General features: G+C 37.1%; 1 protein-coding gene across 47 annotated transcripts in view; it reads right to left on the minus strand.

The window, feature by feature from the left end:
- The window catches only part of ATG4C (autophagy related 4C cysteine peptidase), a 99,014-nt gene that overhangs the window by 56,755 nt on the left and 20,149 nt on the right, over nt 1–22,110 (minus strand). For 35 of the 47 annotated variants that reach the window (XR_016211003.1, XR_016211004.1, XR_016210992.1 and 32 more), the window contains 2 exons: nt 18,424–18,568; nt 9,180–9,263 (listed from right to left, as the gene is read on the minus strand). Coding sequence is in view for 23 of the 47 variants with exons in the window: in XM_089300555.1 (XP_089156681.1) it covers nt 9,180–9,263; nt 18,424–18,499 (160 nt within the window). In the remaining 24 variants the exon portion in view is untranslated. Of the gene's footprint in view, nt 1–9,179; nt 9,264–17,382; nt 17,524–18,423; nt 18,569–22,110 lie in introns of all 47 variants that reach the window. The other 12 variants (XR_016210999.1, XR_016210998.1, XM_089300554.1 and 9 more) reach the window with 2 other exon arrangements.

Genomic DNA, 22,110 nt, shown 5'->3' on the forward strand with positions numbered 1-22,110 from the left:
ATGTATTCAGCTTAATGGAACTAAGTTGCTACATACAGTATTGATAACAGACAAATCAATCATAAATCCCCATTATCAATTTCTTTCTCTCAATATTATGAAAAATTTGAAGCTAATTATAGAAAAGTACCTATATTGAACATAGCACTAAAAATAGGTCCAGATTTTCCACTTTAGACATTTAAATTTGTTTTAAAATTAATACAATATTACATAATTCGTATCCCCTCCTGTGGCTTAACAAACATGCAGTTCCTAACCTCCTACTTTGGAAAAGTAATTAATTCCTTATCATCTTAAGATGTAACCTCTTAATATTTACTATAAGTATTATTGGAATACTGCTAGTACTATCTGAATTCTGTTGTCCTTTAGCCTATAGTACTACTATAATACTGTCCCCAGTATTCTACTCTCCAACTGACTTTACTTTGTCACAGTCTTAATTAATTATATCCATAATTTTTAACCCACATTTCCTCCATTCCAGGTATCATGTGCTCCAAACGGAAAAGAATAGAATTATTTCCTATACCTCTGTATCTTCAGCACCAAGCAGTTCAGCCCATACTGTTTATTGCATATATATTGTTAGGTGAATATAAGATAAATGGAACAAAAGGAGGTAGGCTTTTGTTCTGTTTTTCTGCTTTTTGTTTTTTATGATAGAGAGATATAAGATCAAAGTTTATGGGAAATGGGGAAAACTCTAAGAAACCTCTACAGAGAATGGGAAAGCAAGCTGATAACAGAAATAGAACAGAACAGCTAGTAATCCTGAGGTCTCAGTCAAGGTTGATTTTCACAATCAAAAAAACACAATGAAACAAACTACTACAAAAAATAATCAGGATAAAACCAAATTGCAAAACAAACCCTCAAAGAACACAGCTACTTTACTTATTAGATATGGGATAAAATAAATTTTGCATGCCTTTTTTTAAAAAGGGAATGATTGAAAGCTAAACAAATAACAGAAAACAGACCAGGCACATATGAAAGTCTACCAAACAGAACTTCTGGAAATGAAAAATAACAGAAGACAGAAACTCGGTGTACAATTAAACAGCAAATTACACACAACTCAGGATACAATTAGGGAATCAGAAGAAAGAAAGAAATTACCAAGAACATAGTGCAGAGACAAAGTAATAGAAAATATGAAAAAACAAACAAATTCAGAGACATGGAGAAGTTTTAACAGAAAGATTTAACAGAGATGCGGAAAAAGAGAAAAGAAAAAATAGGGAACAACTATAATTAAAAGGGGCCAGCATTTCCCAGATTTTAAAAAGGACATGAATTCTAAGCAGAATAAAATGAAATACACACACACACACACACACACACACACACAAAGAACAGATCTTAAAAACAACGAGACAAAAAAAGTAGTAATGGAAAAGACCTTCAAAATTTTGAAGAGAAAATCTGCACATCTTGAAGTAAACAAAGATTTTTTAAAAAGAACATAAAAGCGATAATAATTTAATGAGTTTCTAAAAAGTTAAGTATATTAAGAACTACGTTCTTACAAAATACCATTAAGTATGTGAAAAATTCAGCTAATGGAGTAGATGAAGCCATTTCCTATAAATATCCACAAAAGGATTTACAGATGATCTAATGAAGACTTATAAAAATGAACAATTAGGGGACAGAGTTATGGCATAGTGGGTAAGGCTGCCTCCTGCAACCCCAGCATCGGGCGCAGGTTTGAGTCCCGGTTGCTCCTTCTGATCCAGCTCCCTGCTAATGTGCCTGGGAAGGCGGTGGAAGATGGTCCAAGTAATTGGACCCCCGTACCCACATGGGAGACCTGGGAGAAGCTCCTGGCTCCTGGGTTTGGTCTGGCCCAGTCCTGGCCTTTTTTTTTTTTTTTTTTTTTTTTTGGCCATCTGAGATGGAAGATCTATGTCTCTTCTCTCATCCTGTAACTCTGCCTCTCAAGAAAATAAATATTTTTTTAATGGACAAGTAAAAATATTGCACAAGAAAATATGCTCAATTTGTGGGCGAGCATTTGGCACAGGGTTACACAGTCATTGGAATGCCTGCATCCCATGTTGAGTGTCTGGTTCAGTTACTCTGCTTCCAATCCAGCCACCTGCTATGCATATCCTGTGAGGCAGCAGATGATGGGCCAAGTGCTTGTGTCCCTGCCACCTACATGGGAGACTCAGATGGAATTACAGGCTGCTGACTTCAGCCTGGCCCAGCCTTGGCTATGGCAGGCTTTTAGGGAGTGAAACATAAATCCATTTATGAATGCTCTGGGTCTTGCACTCTGCTTCTGTCTCTCTGCTTTTCAAATAAAATGAAAATAACCGATTTTTTAAGTAAAAAAGAGAGAGCAACTTTATTTAAAAGAGAATTGTGGGGCTGGCACTGTGGCATAGCGGGTAAAGCCACTGCCTGCAGTGCTGACATCTCATATGGGCGCTGGTTCGAGTCCTGGCTGCCCCACTTCCGATCCAGCTCTCTGCTATGGCCTGGGAAAGCAGTAAAAGATGGCCCAGGTCCTTGGGATCCCTGCCCCAACATGGGAGACCCAAAAGAAGCTACTCGCTCCTGGCTTCAGATCGGCACAGCTCTGGCCATTATGGCCAGCTGGGGAATGAACCGACAGATGGAAGATCTCTCTCCCTCCCTCTCTCTTTCTCTCTCTCTCTCTCTCTGTTCCTCCTCTCCCTGTGAAACTTTCAAATAAATAATTTTTTTAAAAAAGGGAGAGAATTAGTGAGCTATGAGATAATTTCATGTAAGCTAATAAATGTGTAAAAAGGAAAGAAAAAAAAGTTTGAAGACAAAAGGACCAAAGAAGCTCAATAAAAACATTAAAAAAAAAAAAAAAAAAAAAAAACAAGAAAAGTACACCAAAGGAACATCATAATCAAACTGTTCAAAATCAGTGATGTAGAAAAAATAGCCTTCAAAAATAAATGCACCTGGGCCGGCGCTGTGGTGTAGCAGGTAAAGCTGCCATCTGCATCCTATAGGGGTGCCAGTTTGAGACCTGGCTGCTCCTCTTCCGATCCAGTTCTCTGCTGTGGCACCTGCATGGGAGACCTGGAGGAAGATCCTGGCTCCTGGCTTTGGATCGGCCCAGCTTGGGCTGCTGTAGCCATTTGGGAAGTGAACCAGCGAGTGGAAGATCTGTCTCTCTCTCTGCCTCTGCCTCTCTGTAACTCCACCTTTCAAATAAATAGATAAATCTTAAAAAATTTAAAAATTAAAAAAAAAATGCACAGGGCTAGAATTGTTGCATAACAGGTTAAGCAACCACCTGTGACACAGGCATGGGTGCCGGTTTGTGTCCAAGCTATTCCATTTCCAATCTAGTTCCCTGCTAATGACCTGGGAAAGCAGCAGAGAATGGCCCAAGTGCTTTGGCTCCTGCACCCCTGTGGGAAACCCAGATGAAGCTTCTATCTCCTGGCTTCAGCCTGACCCAGCCCTTACCATTGTAGCCATTTTGGGAAAAAAAAAAAAAAACAAATCAATGGGGTGTATGTATCTTCTCTCTCTCTCTGTCTCTCTCCTACTACCTCTCTCTCCCTCTCTCTCCCCCTCCTTCCCTCTCTGTATCTCCCTCTCTCTCTGTAAGTCTTCCTTTAAATCAATAAATAAATCTTAAAATAAAAAGAAATACAACAACAACAACAAAAAAGACATGAGGCCCATTATGCACAACTATATAACCGACAAATTAGAAATCCTGGGGCCAGTGCTGTGGCATAGTGGGTAAAGCCGCCACGACCAGGGCTGGCATCCCCTATGGGCACCGGTTCGAGTCCCAGCTGCTCCACTTCTGATCCAGCTCTCTGCTATGGCCTGGGAAAGCAGTATAAGGTGGCCCAAGTCCTTGGGCCCCTGCACCCTGATGGAAGACCCAGAAGAAGCTGCTGGCTCCTGGCTTCAGATCGGCACAGCTCTGGCCATTGCAGCCATCTGGGGAGTGAACCAGCACATGGAAGACCTCTCTCTCTCTCTGCCTCTCATTCTTTTTCTGTGTAACTCTGATTTTCAAATAAATAAATATAAAAAAAAAAAGAAATTCTAGAACCTGATAAATTTCTAAAGACATTTAACCTATCAAAATAGAACCATGAGAACTGCAAAACCTGGATAGATCAAATAAGACTGAATCAATAATAAAAAGTCTCCTAACAATGCCCCCATTTCATAGCAGAGTGCCTGGATTTGAGTCTCCACCATTCTTCTGATTCCAGCTTCCTGCTAATGTGCACCCTTAGAGGCAACAGTGAAGGTTCAAGTGGGCAATGCCACCCACATGGGAGTTTTGCAACAAGTTTTGTGCCAGTCCTGGCTAATGTGAACATTTAGGGAATGAATCAGTGGATGGAAGATTTCACTCTCCATTTCCATATCTCCATCCCCATCTTTCAAGTAAATAATGTGTTTTTTACTTTAAAATCAAAATTAAATTAATCAAAACTTTAATTTAAAAAAACCAATACCAATTCTTCTCAAGGTATTCCGAAGTACTGAAAGGGAGGAACCCCTGCCAAACTTATTCTACAAAGCCAATATCAGCCAATTAAAAACCAGACAAGGATACATTAGAAAAAGAAAACAGCACATTAAGAAGATTATACACCATGGTCAAGTAGGGCTTGTCTCAAAAATGTAAGGATGATGATTCAACACACACAAGTAAATAATATATCACATCAAACAAAAAAAGAGATAAAAAACTGTATTATGGCATAGGCATTGTAGTGCAGTGGGTTAAGCCACACTTAGAAGCCCTGCACCCCATACTGTAGTACCTGTGATCAAGTTGTACCTCCTCTTCTGATCCAGCATCCTGGTAATACCACCTGGGAGGCAGCAGGTGATGGCCAAAGTACTTGGGTTCCCATTACCCATGTGGGAAATCTGGATAGAACTCCTAGCTCTTGGCTTTGGCCTAACCTCGCCCTAACTATTTCAGAGATTTAGGGCATGAACCAGTGGATGGAAGGTCTTTGTCTTTCTCATTTTCTCTCTCATTATCATTCTGCCTTTCAAATAAATAAAACTTTTTAAAAACATGCATTATCAAACAGATGTACAGAAAGCATTTGATAAAGGTATCGCTTCATGATAAGAAGCCCTAAAATATTAGGTTTATAAGGAATGTACCTCAACACAGTGAAGGCTATTTATAACAAAACCAACAGCCTCCATCAAATTGAATGGGGGAAAAGTTGAAATTACCTCCAAGATCACGAACAAGAAAAAGATGCTTTCATCACTCTTATTCTATATGGCTCAGAAACTCTTAGCCAGAGCAATAAGGCAAGAGAAAAAAAAATGAAGGGCATACAAACAGAAAAAGAGGAGGTCAAATTATTCCTTTTTGCAGATAACATGATTTTATATCTATATAAACATAAAGCCTTCACTAAAAAAAAAAAAATGCTGTTAGAACTGACAAAACACATTTAGTATGGCTGCAAGACACAAAAATCAACATATAAAAATCAATAGGTATTTTTTAAAGATTTATTTATTTATTTAAAAGGCAGAGTCACAGAGAGGCAGAGAAAGAGAGGTCTTCCATCCACTGGTTCACTCCCCAGACGACCACAATGGCTGAGCTGCACCAATCCAAAGCCAGGAGCCAGGAGACCTCCTCCAGGTCTCCCACGTGGGTGCAGGGGCCCAAGGACTTGGGCCACCCTCCACTGTTTTCACAAGCCATAGCAGAAAGCCAGGACTTGAACTGTACCCATATGGGATAGGATTAATCTACTGCACCACAGTGCCAGCCCCCGAAAATCAATAACTTTTTTTATACACCAAAAATAAAAATGCTGAGAAAGAAATCAAGAAGTAATTCCCATTCACAATAGCTAGGGGAAAAAATACCTTATATTTAAGCCAAGGAAATGAATGATCCCTACAATGAAAATTGATGAAAGGAACTGAAAAAGATACAAAATAATGGAAAGACAACCCAAGTTCATGGATTGAAAGAGCTGATATTGTTAAAATATCCACAACAGTCAAAGTGATCTATAGATTCAATGCAATTCCTATCAAAAACTTATGACATTTATCAAAGAAATATAGGGGCCGGGTTGTGGTGTAGCAAGTAAAGACATCGCCTGCAGTGCTACCATCCCATATGGGCACTGGTTTGATTCCCGGATGTTCCACTTCCAATCCAGCTCTCTGCTATGGCCTGGGAAAGCAGTCAAAATGATCAAAGTCTCTGGGCCCCTGCACCTGCATGAGAAACCCAGCAGAAGCTCCTGGCTCCTGGCTTCAAATAGGCATAGCTCTGGCCATTGCAGCCTTCTGGAGAGTGAACCAGCAGATGGAAGACCTCTCTCTCTCTCTCTCCCTCTCTCTGCCTCTGCCTCTGCCTCTCTGTAACTCTGCCTTTCAAGTAAAAAATAAATGAATATTTTTTAAAAAATGTATAAAAGCACTCCTAAAATCTGTATGGAACTACAAAAGACCCCAAATAGCCAAAGCAATTCTGAGCAAAGAAGAACAAACTGGAAGCATTAAAATACTTGACTTTAAAACATACTAACAAGCTACAGTAACCAAAACAGCATAGTACTACCATTAAAGCAGACACATGGAGTGGGTGTTTAGTCTAGTGATTAAGACACAGGTTGAGACACTCACATCCTGTACTGCAATGCCTCAATTTGAGTCTTGACTCTGCTTCAGATTCTAGCTTCTCGCAATGCAGACTCTGGGAGGCAGCAGGTGATGGCTCAAGTACTTGGGTCCCTGCTACCCACATGGGAGACCCAGAATTAATTCCAGGCTCCTGCCTTCAGCCTGCTCCAGCACTGGCTGCTGTGGGTATTTGAGGAGAGAACCAGTAATTGAACGATCTCTCTGTGTCTCTCAAATAAGACTTTAAAAATAAGGTGGGAGGGGTAATAATCATCATTGTATTTAAGACACCACAAACCTCAACTCTTACAAATCTTAGTAAATCTGCTTAAACCAAAAATTATGTGACACATAGAAGTCTAGTGCTGGCCCTAAGATTTCTGCTAGCTTACAGCTTTAGCATTCATGGTTGTTTTTACTTCTAGATCCTGCAATGATAAGTGTTATTTTTTGCTCCAAATGCCAAATTTCATCTTTTTCGAAAAGAATTCCTCTTAAGCATTTCTTGATCACAGCTAAATTTACTGAAGTTTAGGGGATGTTACTAGGAAATTCTCAAGGTATATTCTGCTTCCCATACCATTCTGGCTCTCTCTCCCTTCTTCCTTCCTCCTACACCTTTCTCCTTCCTCCAGGTCCAGAAGAGAAGAGTATTCTATTTGTCTCATTTGTAGTTTTTGCATCAATTATATTTCATCTCTTGAACTGAGGAACCCTAAGAACCTATTGTAAGTTTTCAAAAAATATATAATGCCATGCCTAAAAGGAATCTAAAAGCTTTTTCCCAAAATTGTTCTACCATTATTATTTAGAACACTTATATGTATCAGACACATAACTAAAACCTATGATACAAGTATCATTAATACTTGGTGAGATAACATAACTTGTTTAAAATAACAACTAAAAAGTAAAAAAAAAAAAAAAAAAAAAAAAAGCCAAAATTTAAACCCAGATATGCCTGACCTCAAAGCTCATACTCCTCACCATACTGTTGCCTGTTTAAAATATGACCTAGCTAGAATAGCATTTAAGATTCTCTTCCATAATTTGCTCCTTGTTCTGAACTACCTCCCACCACAACTAAACTTGAGGGAAAACTCAATACACACAAATGTTCTCCCTGAATACCTCCTGCTCCCCCTCCCCCCTCCCCCTCCCTCTATTTCCTAAATGTGATCTCTAATATCTCAGCTATTGCTTTCATCATACTGCTCCATTCACCTGTTTTATCTACCAACTTCTTCCTCATCCTCCAAGATTATTGTGATAACTCAAAGGGTTAATATATGTAAATTACTTAGAATACTGCTTGGCACATTACAAATGCTCAATGTTAACTGTTACTATTGCTATTAAAAGTCATTTACAAGGTTTTAGAAAATTGCTGTTAAATGATAGACTAAAATAATCAGCGAAAAATGAGTAAAATCTTAATAGCATACTCTCATGCTTATTTACTCTCTCTCTCACTCAAAACACAACACACTCAAACACATAAAACCAAGCCAAGAAATACAATAAAAAGAACATTAGTATTAGAGACTAATGTTGGTTTAAATTTCATCTTAGCCAGCATGTAACTTTGAACAAATTATTAAACTTCTCTAACCTCCTACTTTCATGTTCGTAAGACACTTGGGTCCACCTCTTGTAAATTTTTTGTGAGAATCCAAGATATTTCCCAAAATCTAGGCAAGATGCCTGGCACTCCTTAAGTGGCATTAATTAAGATAAAATATAAGGGGTGGGCACTGTGGCATAGGTTAAGCCACCACCTGCAGCACTGGCATCCCATATGGGCGCCAGTTGGAGTCCCAGCTACTCTACTTCTAATCCATCTCCCTGCTAATGTGCCTGGGAAAGCAGTGGAAGATGGCTCAAGTCCTTGGACCCCTGACCCATGTGGGAAACCTGGAAGAAGCTCCTGGTTCCTGGCTTCAGATAGATCCAGCTCCGCCCATTGTGGCCATTGGGGGAATGAACCAGTGGATGTAAGATCAATCTCTCTCTCTCTCTCCTCTCTCTCCTCTGCTCTCCTTCTCTGTAACTCTGCTTTTCAAGTGAAATAAATAAGCCTTAAAAAAAAAGCTTTGATATGTATATATATATATATATATATATAGGGCCTTAAATTATTAAAAAAAGATAAAAGAATTATTGAAAGGATGAGTATATTCAGAAATTCAGAGACATCCTAAGAACTGGAAGATTTATCATTTTAGGTCAACTAAGGGATATTTTCATTATTATCACATACTTTAAAGAGCTTGATAAGGAATATTAAAAATTTATTTAAATAATATCTACTTAGAACTCATACTATAAGTCCAGAACTAAGAGATAGAGCAAAAGATAATACGATCCTTATCTCAAGGATTTCATATGAAATTCAAGCCATATTATGATGTGATATAAAATACAGATTTTTTTTAACATAAATGTGCCAAAAATAAATTGATCTGGAAATAACAAAAAGCTACACAATGAATTTCCACAAAGATTTTTAAATGGTTTACAAATTTAGCACTTACCTTCATATTTAAAATGATAACATTTTCCAAGCAATAAAACAGGGGAATTTCTACTAAAATATGTCTTTGTTTTTAGCACCCAACCTAAACAACAAAAAAAAGAAAATTTTGCAATTAAAAGATTTCAGACAAAAGTCTAGCAACATTTTCTTTTATTTAATTTCAAACCATCAATTATCATTTACAGATATGTATTTTTTACAAAAGTTGCAAAATATTTGGACAATGAACCAAAAATATAAGCCATTTATGCTACTTTCAAAAATATTTTGAAATATTTTAACTGTATTCCATCCAATTAAAAAACACAAGAAAAAAGTTCTCTTAACTTACTTTCATATAGGTTGCAATATTCTTATACTACAAAATTCTAAAATTAAAATATTACTCCAGTTTCTCTGATACCAAATTCTTGTCCCAAAGACAAAAACTATTACCAATGTTCTGTTTTTGTTCTACCTTAGATAATTAAGACCTAAAGTATTTGAATATTTGAGTAATTTAGGAAAAAGATCACACAGTAGATGACCGTTCTTGATAAAAGTGGATCTCTGAAGGTTCCTAGGGAACCTCATCATTTTGGTCAAATGAGGCTGTCTGAAAGTGGTGTATAAGCTTTCAGACATCATTAACTCAGTTTTCTACAACCCAACTCTTAACTCCAACTTTTGCTGCATGTTCTTAATTCTTTCAATTTTCTTCCTACTAAACTGTCAGAATCTAAAAGGTAATGTCCTTTTTGACTTTTCATGATGCTATTACAGATCTGAATTTCCTGAGAAAAGCATGCACCCACTACATTCCTCAATAATCCCAAGTCTATGAAATTCTGACTGCTAATGGTAAAAGCAGCTAAAATACAAGAGCATATAAACAGAATCTGAAATGTGGAGTCAACAGACCTGGGTCTAGTCTTCAGCAGACTATTTGCCCTTTACATTAAACAGAGTTGTTGAGAAATTTAAAAGGAGTGATTTTTTTAATGAAAGTACTCCTGAAAAGTACTGTACAAATAAATAAAAATATAATACATCAATGTAAGATGACGCAAGGCTCTGAATTTGGTGCTGAGAGAGAATGGGAGGGCATCATTGAGTTCCACCTGGATTACCGTAACACTCTCCAAAACAGCTTCTCGGCAGGCAGTCTTTTCCCCATTTTAGCAAATGTTACATATGGCTTCCAAAATAATCTGCTTGTGCCTTAGCTTTGATGAAGAAATTTTTCCAAAACAACCTTCAGTTACTTGTTACGTAACAATTTTTTTTTACAATTTATTTATTTATCTGAAAATCAGAGTTACATAGAGAGAGGAGAGGCAAAGAGAGAGAGAGAAATCTTCCATCTGCTGGTTCACTCTCCAGTTGGCCACAATGGCCGGAGCTGCGCTGATCTGAAGCCAGGAGCCAGGAGATTCTTCCAGTTCTCTCACATGGGTGCAGGGGCCCAAGGACTTGGGCCATCTTCTACTGCTTTCCCAGTCCATAGCAGAGAGCTGGATCAGAAGTGGAGTGGCCAGGACTCCAATTGACACCCTTATGGGATGCCAGCACTGGAGGCAGTGACTTTACCTGTTACGCCACAACACAGGCCCCCATAACAGATTTACTACCAACTTCTTAGTCTCATTAAAGACTTGCCACAATGTGACACACATTATCTCTAGAACCCACTGACTTTGAGCTACACTCAGAAGGTTACTTGGCTCATGCTATTCCAACAAAGATTTTCTCCCTGGGGCAGATGTTTGGCTCTGCTAAGCTATGTTTTCTCCTTTCCCACCTGGATTGGATTCTCTAAATTACAATGGGAAACTAAGATTTTCCTATTGTATACCAGGAAGTAGGCTAGCTTTTTTTTTTTTTTTTCTTACTTCACCCAGTTCTGTAGGTTGACTGGGATAACTGGGTTGTCCTCTCATGAGATTTGCTTGGAGTCCCTTTTGTAGCAGAAATCAGAGAAGTTCAAGTGGGACACTGAGTCAGCTGCTCCCTCTCATGCAGTTCCCCAGAACTTCCTCTAGGCTAAAGCTTTACATGTGTTTTCTTTTAGTAACACTATTAGTGTCTTACTGAAATGATTCTAATATCCAAAAAAGCATATCCAAAGCAAATCTTAAGAACTTAAAAAAAGAAAAAGTTCAAAGAAACAAACTCTCAGGGAGCAATGCCTGCCTTTCTCCCTATGCTTTACCATTCTCCTTCTCTCTCTAACCCATCACCCACCAGTCCCTCCTCAAGAAAAGAAAAGTGAATCTGGTCAGAGCCTGAAGCACTCTGAGTCCACATACCACAGGCTTACAGCGATCTAAAGGTCGGCCATCAGTCATGTGGTACATATCTCTCTTACTCTTCTATTTCTTGTACAAACCTTGGCAGGGCCGCATCCTTCAAATCAAACTGACTTCCTTTGGTCCTCCGTGAAGCTAGGTGCATAAGAGGACTCAGGACTTCTCATAAGGCATAGCCTTTTCCTCTCTTCCCACAGCCATGTGAGAGTTGAATCACACCAACCTACCAAAATACTAATCTACTTTTTACTTTCAATTATTTAGTTTTAGGTGGCCTGTTTTCATTTTATCTTTATAAAAGCATTATTAGAATTTTACTACTTATCTCTACCACAGCTTATTCATGCTGAATCAGGATACTATATAGCACAGAGAGGGGAAAACACAGAGTATCTAATAAATAACACCATAGACTAAATAACAGAGCCTGGGGCACAGGAAAAACCCATGAACAAGAAATATCCTTGTGAATACTTCAATATATGTAAGTTCCTCTTATACACATAAAAATATACTCAACAGAATTCTTCATATTCAGGAAAATAAAGAAATTATTCTGTTCCTTAATCTCCCCCCTTCACCTAGTCTCTGTATGTAGATATAGAAAAGGGAGGTGGACCTGTCAAATTAAATGCTGTAATTTCTAAATGAAAACTAATCAAATAAAACTAAACAAGAAAGCAAGTTCATTTAGCGAATTGGACCTTTGCAGACCAGCCATCCAATAAATTGATGCATAGTAGTGATTGCCCACAAGAGCTAGAAAATGACCAAAAGGAAGCATGATGAAGCTTTCTGGTATAAAGGAAATTTTCTATATGTTGATTGGATTGTTCATGTTTCAAACTCTAAAGAATGCTACTTAAGATCTACTCATTTTACTTGATGTTAATTTTCCCTCAGTTAACATAAAAATGCTTAGAAATAAATTTGGACAGTATTTTAGTTATCTATTCCTTTTTTTTTTAAGATTGATTTTATTTATTTCACTGAGCACCATCTTTGGAAAGACAGTTACAGAGAGAGGTAGAGACAGAGAGAGGTCTTCCATCCACTGGTTCACTCCCCAGAGGGCCGCAACAGCCAGAGCTGCGCTGATCCGAAGCCAGGAACCAAGAGCTTCTTCCGGGTCTCCCACACGGGTGCAGGGGCCCAAGAACTTGGGCCATCTTCTACTGCTTTCCCAGGCCACAGCAGAAAGCTGGATCAGAAGAGGAGCAGCCAGGACTGGAACCGGTGCCGATATGGGATGCCAGCGCTTCAGGCCAGGGTGTTAACCTGCTGTACCACAGCACCAGCCCCTATCTATTCTTTCTTAACAAACCACTCCAAACTTAGTAATTTACAACAGCATTTTTTTTTCTTACTTCACCCAGTTCTGTGAGTTGACTGGGATTAACTGGGTTGTCCTCTCATGAGATTTGCTTGGAGTCCCTAATGTAGCAGAAATCAGAGAAGTTCAAGTGGGACATTGAGTCAGCTGATCCTTCTCATGTAGTTCCCCAGAATTTCCTCTTCATAAGGTTTCTCCACGTGATTTCTCCAGTATAGGATCAGAAGTGATTACATGCCAGTTCAGAGCTCCAAAATAGAGCAAGCAGAAGTCACCTGTTAAACTGGTAGGCATGGAATTGACACAGCATCACTTCTATTTCACTCTACCAGTTAATGTGAGGCATAGTCAGCCCGGATTCAATGGGAGAAGAGATAATACAAGGTGCAGTTCACTGAGCACCATCTTTGGAGATTAGCTATCACAAACAGAATCTCACACACTCAAAAAAAAAAAAAACAAAAACAAAAAACAGTCTATTAAGTCAACAATTTGAAATCAGAACTAAGATTCCAAAAATGAAAATAAAAAGTATTGAAATAAAGATAATAATGATTTTCTAGAATAACCAAACAAGGGTGATTTACTTACTATCTTTTTAAAAAGGAAGTTAAGTTTATACATATCATAAAGTCATGCAAACAAAGGTGAAAGGGGGAAAGTAGAAGTAAAGACTTTCTCAAAAAAGGTTCAATTTTATATCTTAACTGTTGAGCCATTTCTAGTTCCACTGTGATCATAACAAAGTCCTGATCTCGACTGAAATAATCCTAAATTATTTACAGTATATTCAGAGAATAGATTGGGAAACAAGTGAGGATGGGTATAGATTCAACTTTGAACATGTCACTTAATTTCAGTTTCCTAATTTATAAAAAATGAATATCAATACCTATCTCAGGGAGATAAGAAATTTAAATGAGGACATAAATTATTTACTACAAAGCCTAGTGGACAGTGGGCAATCAACATTAGTCTGGGGCCGGCACCGTAGCGCAGTAGGTTAATCCTCCACCTGCGGCACTGGCATCCCATATGGGTGCCAGTTCTAGTCCCGGCTGCTCCTCTTCCAATCTAGCTCTCTGCTGTAGCCTGGGAAAGCAGTAGAAAATGGCCCAAGTGCTTGGGCCCCTGCACCCATGTGGAAGACCCAGAAGAAGCTTCTGGCTCCTGGTTTCAGATCGGCGCAGCTATAGACATTGCGGCCATTTGGGGAGTGAAGCAGCAGATGGAAGACCTTTCTCTCTCTCCCTTCTCACTGTCTTTAACTCTCAAATAAATAAATAAAATCTTAAAAAAAAATTAGTCCTTCCACACCATAAAAACTCTAAGGAAGGAAATAAATAAAACATTTTAGAATGATTTTCACCAATGAAAATCAAAATAAAATACTACTCTGTAACATAAAGCTATCTAGAACACTTAAGTACCTTGAACAATCTGTTCTTCAAAGATGTGACATTATCATAACTTTATTATGCACATTTAAATATCTAAATACAGAAGGCTATACATTATTAAAGCTATTATATATATAAACATGTGTTTGGGTTAAATAATAATTCCTAGGATGCAAATGAAATGTATTATTGAGTACTTGTACAACAATTTTCAGACCTTACTAATGAAATCTTCATCATATAACCTATTCATAGATTAAAGCACTTCAAAAGCATATAAGTCTGTATTTGAAGACTTCATAATCTTCTATGCAAAAATACAAAGAATTTCCAAGAAACTATTACCATTCATAAGGGAGTACATCAGAGTTATAGGATATAAGATCAAATTTTTCAAATTTGGATTTTTATACACTAGCAATAAATAATCCAAAATGAAATTAAGAATACATTTTACAATAATATCAAAAAGGACAGAGATACCTTTAGCAAAAGAAGTGTAAAACTTATACATTGAAGACTACAAAACATCATTGAACAAAATTTTGAAAGACCTAAGTAAATGGAAAGACATACATATCTATGGACTGAAAGACTTAATACTGTTAGTACTACAATATATTCTAATTTGACCTACAGTTTCAATGAACACCCCTATCAAAATCCCAGCTGGATTTCTTATAGAAATTTACAAGATGATCATAAAATTCATACAGAAATGTGAGGGATTCAGAATAAGCAAAATCATCTTAAAAAAGAACAAAGTTGGAAGATTCACTCTTTAATTCCAAATTTTACTCCAAAGCTACAGTAATCTAGACCATGCTACACTGGAATAAGGACAGACATACAAATAAATGGAATAGAATTAATAGTCCAGGAATAAACACATACATCTATAGCCGACTGGCTTTTATACAAAACTATCAAAATCATTCAGTGGAGAAACAGCACTCTTTTCAACAAATAATGCTGGGACAACTAGATAGTCACATACAAATAATTAAAGTCAGATTCCTATTTCATATCATATGTAAAAATTAATTTAAAATTAATCAAAGACATAAATGTATGAGCTAAAAAAAAATACAATTCCCAGAAGGAAAGGTAGGTACAAACTTTTATGATCTTGATTTAGGCATTTTTTTATTATGACATCAACACAAGTAACCAAATAAAAAATAGTTAAATTGTACTTCACCAAAATTAGTGCTTCAATGGACACTATCAAGAAAGTGAAAAGTAATCTCAAAAATGGGAGAAAATATTTGAAAATCATATATTTTCTAAGGGACTTATATCTAGCATATATAAATAACTCTCCCAACTCATTCAGAAAAAGATAAAGCAGGTGAATATAAATTTCTCCAAAGAAAATATAGGAATGGCCAGTAAGGACCTGAAAAGATGTTCAACATCATTAGTTACCAGGAAAATGCATATCAAATCCACAATGTGATATCTCGTCACATCTACTACAGTAGCTCTAATAAAAAGGATGGGTAATAACAGGTGTTAATGAGGATATAGCTAAATTTAAAACCTCTAACATAGCTGGTGGAAATGTAAAATGATACAGCTACTTTAGAGAACAACCTACAGTTTCTCAAAAACTCAAACTTAAGAGTTAACATATGGCTTAGTATTTCCACTCCTAGCTACAGACCCAAGAAAATTAAGAGTTCACACAAAAATTTGTATGTGAATGTTCACAGCAACATTATAGCCAAAAAGTAAAAACAACTCAAATATTTATCGACTCATAAATGATAAAAAGGAGGGTATAGCCATAAAAGGAAATGTTATTCATTCATATAAAAAAATAACTAAGTACATACTACAAGAATGAACCTTGAAAATACTATACTAAGTGACAGAGGCCAGACACAAAAGGCCACATATAAATTTCATTCATATGGCATGTCTAGAAGAGTTAAATCCAGAGACAAAAAGTGGATTTAGTGATTTTTAGAGATGGAGAGATAAAGGAAATAGGAAGCCACTGCTAATGGGTACAGGGCTGCTTCTGCAGATAATGAAAACATTCTGGAATTAGTGATGACAGTTGCACAGAAGTGTGAATATATATATATACACATATAACTATATATATTTATATGTATGTACTACATATTATATATTATAAATTATATATTATAGATTATATTATATATTTTACTATTTATTATATATAAATATATATTTGTGTTATATAATATTACATACTATATACATTTCATTACATATTATATATTTTATTATATATTTATAATATATATAATCTAATATAATGATGTTTCTACATAATATAAATATATAATATATATAATTATATATAAAATATTTATTATAATATAGTGTTATTGTATATTATTATAATCTTATATAATCTATGGTATATAATAATTATATAATACATAATTATGTATTATATTGTTATATATAATATATAATGTATGGTCATGCTTATAATGTTATCTATTATATTATATATGCTATATAGTATATATTAATACTATATATTCTATATACTATATAATATATAGCATTATATATACTAATATATAGCATATGTAATATATATAAGTATATATGTATTGAATTTTTATTTATTTATTTGAAAATCAGAGTTGTAGAGAAGGAGAGCCAGAGACAAAGAGAGAGACAGTCAAAGAGGGAGAGAGAGATCTTCCACCTGCTGGTTCATTCCCCAAATGGCTACAATAGCCAGGGCTGTGCCAGGCTGAAGCCAGGAGCTTCTTCTGGGGTCTCCTATGTGGGTGCAGGGGCTCAAGTACTTGGGCCATCTTCTGTTGCTTTCCCAGGTGCATTAGCAGGGAGCTGGATTGGAAGTGGAAGTTGGAGCTGGACTCCAACCAGTGCCCAAATGGGATGCCGACACCGTAGGTAAGGCTTAACCTTCTTCGCCACAGTATGGCCTCCAGTGTGGATATAGTAAAAAACACTAAGTTATATACGTTTTTAAATTGACAATGAAATTTTTAAAATGTATGTTTTAGAAAGATGTCTTTTATAGTGTGTGAAATATATCTTAATTAAAAAAATAATGTTCACAATTTTCAAAATACAATGTCATATTATAGCCAAATTATAGCTCACTACATAGCCAGCTGGCCATGACTTCCAGTGGACCAGGAGCCAAGTGCCAATTATGCTTACCTGGATTCGCATTATTAAAGGCTTTTACTGAATTTTGTTATCATTCCCATTTTTAACAAATATGAACTTCCTGTTGAAATGAGTTCTGCCCAAGTACTTTTCAATCTTTGAGGGTTTCTTTATCTCCAATTTGTTTTCAGCCTGAAGTGAGTTTCAAAAAAAAAAAATCACCATATAATCCTCACTAGATTTGTTGGCAAATCAAAAGGAACTAGATTAAAAATAAGAGACCAGGCAGAGTTTGGTCTAAAGGTTAAGACACTGGTTAGGATGCCCATGTCTCTAGGTTCAATCCCTGTCTACAACTTGTGATTCCAGTTTCTCCCTAATGCAGACCCTGGGAGGCAGCAGTGATGGCTCAAGTAATTAGGTTCCTGCTATCCACATGGAAGACATGGATCAAGTTCCTGACTCTAGGTTTTGGCCCAGTTCCGTCTGGAGAGTGAATCAGTAAATGGGAGTTCACATTCACACTCTTTCTGTATGTCTCTTCCTCTTCCTTTCTCCCTCTCTCCCTCCCCCCCTCCCTCTGTATGTGTGTGTGTGTGTGTGTGTGTCCATCTGCCTCTCAAATAAATGAATAAATATATGAACCTGAGGGTATATCTAAGAGAAAAGTCAGAGGTGTCTGCATAAACTTTATACCTTCTATTTTCTATGTTCAAAAGTCTATTTTGCTCACTTCGTAGTTCAAATATAAGGCTGACTGTAAATGAATTTGAAGAGTTGAGGTGGTATCATCACCTGAATAAATTCTATTTGCTTTAGAATGTTTAAAAAAAAAGAAAAGTACATGAGCCAGAAGACATCAATATGCTCTCTCAAACTAAAAAACAAAAAAGTACCACCCAGTATGCTTGGTTTTCAAAGCAATCTTTATGATGATATTTAGCTCTTTCTTCAGAAGATATTCTTATCTACAGTCCTTACAGAAATATTTCAAACTAAAGCACTGCATTTGTTGTCAGTTACTTAGAAAAGATAATATATATCTTCAAATATTTCTTCAGATTTATGCAATTTTTAAATCACTGTACTTACTATATTTCATGTTGTTCCAAGCAGATATAAATTTAGTTTTCAGTTTATCAACTTCATCTGATCCTGTGGCCTCCATATTCAAATTCTAAAGAAAAAGCCATCACTTGATTGCATTCTTCTGTAGAATTTAATCTTTTGTACTGACCTTTAAAAAAATAAAGACAAAGGCAAATCAGACATATGAGGTGTACCACACTGCTAAAGTCACTTAAATGATTAAATATGAATTTGAACTGGAAATGAGCAAACTAACTTCTTAGAATCAGAAAACAGAATACTAACTTTATAGATATTAATCTCACAGAGTAAGACACTCTAAATATTTTTAATTACAAGAAACTTTCACTACCAAATAAATATGTAACAATAAAATTATCCCACAAAACCAACCAACCCCCCAAGGCTCACAATTGAATATACTAAGTCACCTAAGTAAGAACATCTAAGATTTGTTTTATTTGTAATTAGAGAAGGTGATGTAAAATATTATAAAAAAATGTTGACTATCTTTAGAATGGAGAGTACCACTTGTATCAAGTCACTACTTTCGTATAAAGTCTAGCTGGATTTTATTTTCGAAATTAAGACATTTCCTACTGTTCCATCCTATCTCAATACTGCAGCACTTTTTTCAAAACAAAATGGCTTACATTTGCAACTGAAAATGTTTTTTCTTACTTTAAAATAATAAATGTAAATAATAAAAATGTATATTATTAAAATGAACATTTGTTTCATAACTGACTTGTGTGAAAATTGAGATATATGATATAAATTGAAAAGAGGAAATTATAACTGAAAATGCTTGTACTTATTTGCAATGATTCACAGTTTACATCTTAAGAAAAGAATGCTGCATAGCACATTACCTTTTCAGGGTTATAAATATCTATTCAAAGATTTCACTTTTTAACAATAGATATTCCATTTTATAATATATATGGAAAGCTACTAATTATCTATGATAGTTCTGAGGTAGGATAAAACATGATATTAGAAGAATTTAAAAAGACATGACTAGAGTTACAGAAAGTCCAAAAGGGTAGCACAAGATGCTGCTATACAGTTAGACGGGGGCCAGAGCTCACAGGATCCTGTATACTCAAGTTAAGAATTTTGTTCTTTATCCTAAAAGCAATTGGTTTCAAACAGGAATATCAGAGCCGCATTCTGTGGGAGTTTTTTGCTTGTTTTACTCTAATAGCACTATGACAAACAGACTGAAAGAGGACAGGAGTAGATAGAGTTTACCACAATCGTACAGAACTAGCAGAGACGACAGTAACTAGGACCGGAGCAGCGGAAACAGAGAGAATCGGATGGATGAAGAAATGTGTCAGAAATGCACTAAATCTTGGTGATACAATGAATGTGGAAGGTGAGGAACAAGAATGTATGAAAGATACACCAGGCTTCTGGCTGTGAAACTAAACAGTTGGTGCCTATCATTGAAATAAGGAACATTAGGAGAAGGGCAAGTTAGAGAGAGATCATGAATTTAAGATATTCAGCATATGACACATCTCAGAGAAGCAGGCAGAAAAGTATACACTTGTTTAATTATTCAGTAAGTTATTGCCAGGCACTGTCATGCAGCAGAGAACAAAGGCAATGACATTCCTGTTCTCATACAGCTTATGTTCTAGACAAATAGGAAATATTAATTAGGCAGCTGGATATATGAATGTAGATGTGGAGCTCAAAGGAGAGGTCTGAGTTTGAGATACTAATTTAAGAACTGCTGACATACAACTGATAATTAGTTATAAATCTGTTCCACAAGGACGGTGCAGCATTCATGTTTGTACCTCCAGCACTTAGCACAAAGCCTTGGTACTTCAGGATGCTATTTTAGGCTCTTAATGAAGTAACTTGGGCCTACTTAGCTTCCTCTTTGGCCACTCCCTCACATTGCCATATGCTAAAACTACTTTTAATATTAATATTAAAGCTTCCTGAACTTCCAGGAGCTATCCCATACCTCCATGCCTTTGTACATGCTGTTCCCGCGACTTCAAACACCTTCCTGCTCACTCTCACTGCATGACTATCTTACTGTCCCTAAGACCCTGCTTAAGTTTCGCCTCCTGCAATATGATTGGTAAGACTTCCCTGACTACCTCCCCTAACCTCAAAATGAGGCTTAGTTCTCAGAACATATGTCTTCATTTATCACAGCATGTATCACACTGTACTATAATTACTTGTTTTCTAAACTCAGTATTAAAATATTTACTCTCTTTAAATTCTGCCTAGCATGTGAGTAGTTCACAAAAATATTTATTAAATGGGCCGGCGCCGCGGCTCACTAGGCTAATCCTCCGCCTTGCGGCACTGGCACACCAGGTTCTAGTCCCAGTCGGGGCGCCAGATTCTGTCTCAGTTGCCCCTCTTCCAGGCCAGCCCTCTGCTGTGGCCAGGGAGTGCAGGATGGCCCAAGTGCTTGGGCCCTGCACCCCATGGGAGACCAGGAGAAGAACCTGGCCCCTGCCATCGGATCGGCGCAGTGCGCCGGCCACAGCGCGCCAGCTGTGGCGGCCATTGGAGGGTGAACCAACGGCAAAGGAAGACCTTTCTCTCTGTCTCTCTCTCTCACTGTCCACTCTGCCTGTCAAAAAAATATATTTATTAAATGAATCAATTAATGAATGAATTAAATGAATCAATTAATGAATCAATTAAATGAATCAATTAAATGCCTGTCAAAAAATAAAAAATAAAAAATAAAAAAAGGAAGACCTTTCTCTCTGTCTCTCTCTCTCATTGTCCACTCTGCCTGTCAAAAAAAATATATTTATTAAATGAATCAGTGATTCAGTGAACTGATAAATTAATGAAGCATAGGTACATTATGAGCAACACTCTCACTAGAATTAGGTATTTTCAACTGACAACTGAAATAAAAGAAACATTTTCAAGCATACTACATACGTAATTTCACAAATTCTGGAAAAGAGTTTATAAAATGTGTGAATTATCTGGGGCTGGTGTTGCACAGTGGATTAAGCCACCTGCACCATCAGCATCCCACGTGGGCACTGGTTCAAGTCCCAGCTGCTGTGCTCCCAATCCAGCTCCCTACTAATGTACCTGGGAAAGCAGCAGAAGATGGTCCAAGTACTTGGGCCCCTGCACAATGTGGGAGATCCAGATGGAGTTACAACTTCCTGGTTCCAGCCTGGCTCAGCCTCAGCCATTGTAACCAGAGGATGCAAAATCTTTGTCTCCCCTTTTCTCTGTCTCTGTCTCTGTCTCTGTCTCTCTCTGTAATTATGTAATTCAAATAAATAAATCTTTTCTTTTTATTTTATTTATTTATTTTTTTGACAGGCAGAGTGGACAGTGAGAGAGAGACAGAGAGAAAGGTCTTCCTTTTTTCTGTTGGTTCACCCTCCAATGGCCGCCACGGCCGGCTCACTGCGGCTGGCGTATTGCGCTGATCCGAAGCCAGGAGCCAGGTGCTTTTCCTGGTCTCCCATGCGGGTGCAGGGCCCAAGCACTTGGGCCATCCTCCACTGCACTCCCAGGCCATAGCAGAGAGCTGGCCTGGAAGAGGGGCAACCGGGACAGAATCTGGCGCCCCGATCAGGACTAGAACCCGGTGTGCCGGCGCCGCAGGGAGGAGGATTAGCCTATTGAGCCACGGTGCCGGCCCAATAAATCTTTTAAAAGTACATGAATTATCTA

Source organism: Oryctolagus cuniculus, chromosome 7 (genome assembly GCF_051225735.1).
Source record: "Oryctolagus cuniculus isolate XC-2025 breed Fujian yellow rabbit chromosome 7, ASM5122573v1, whole genome shotgun sequence".
NCBI classification, from domain to species: Eukaryota; Metazoa; Chordata; class Mammalia; order Lagomorpha; family Leporidae; genus Oryctolagus; species Oryctolagus cuniculus.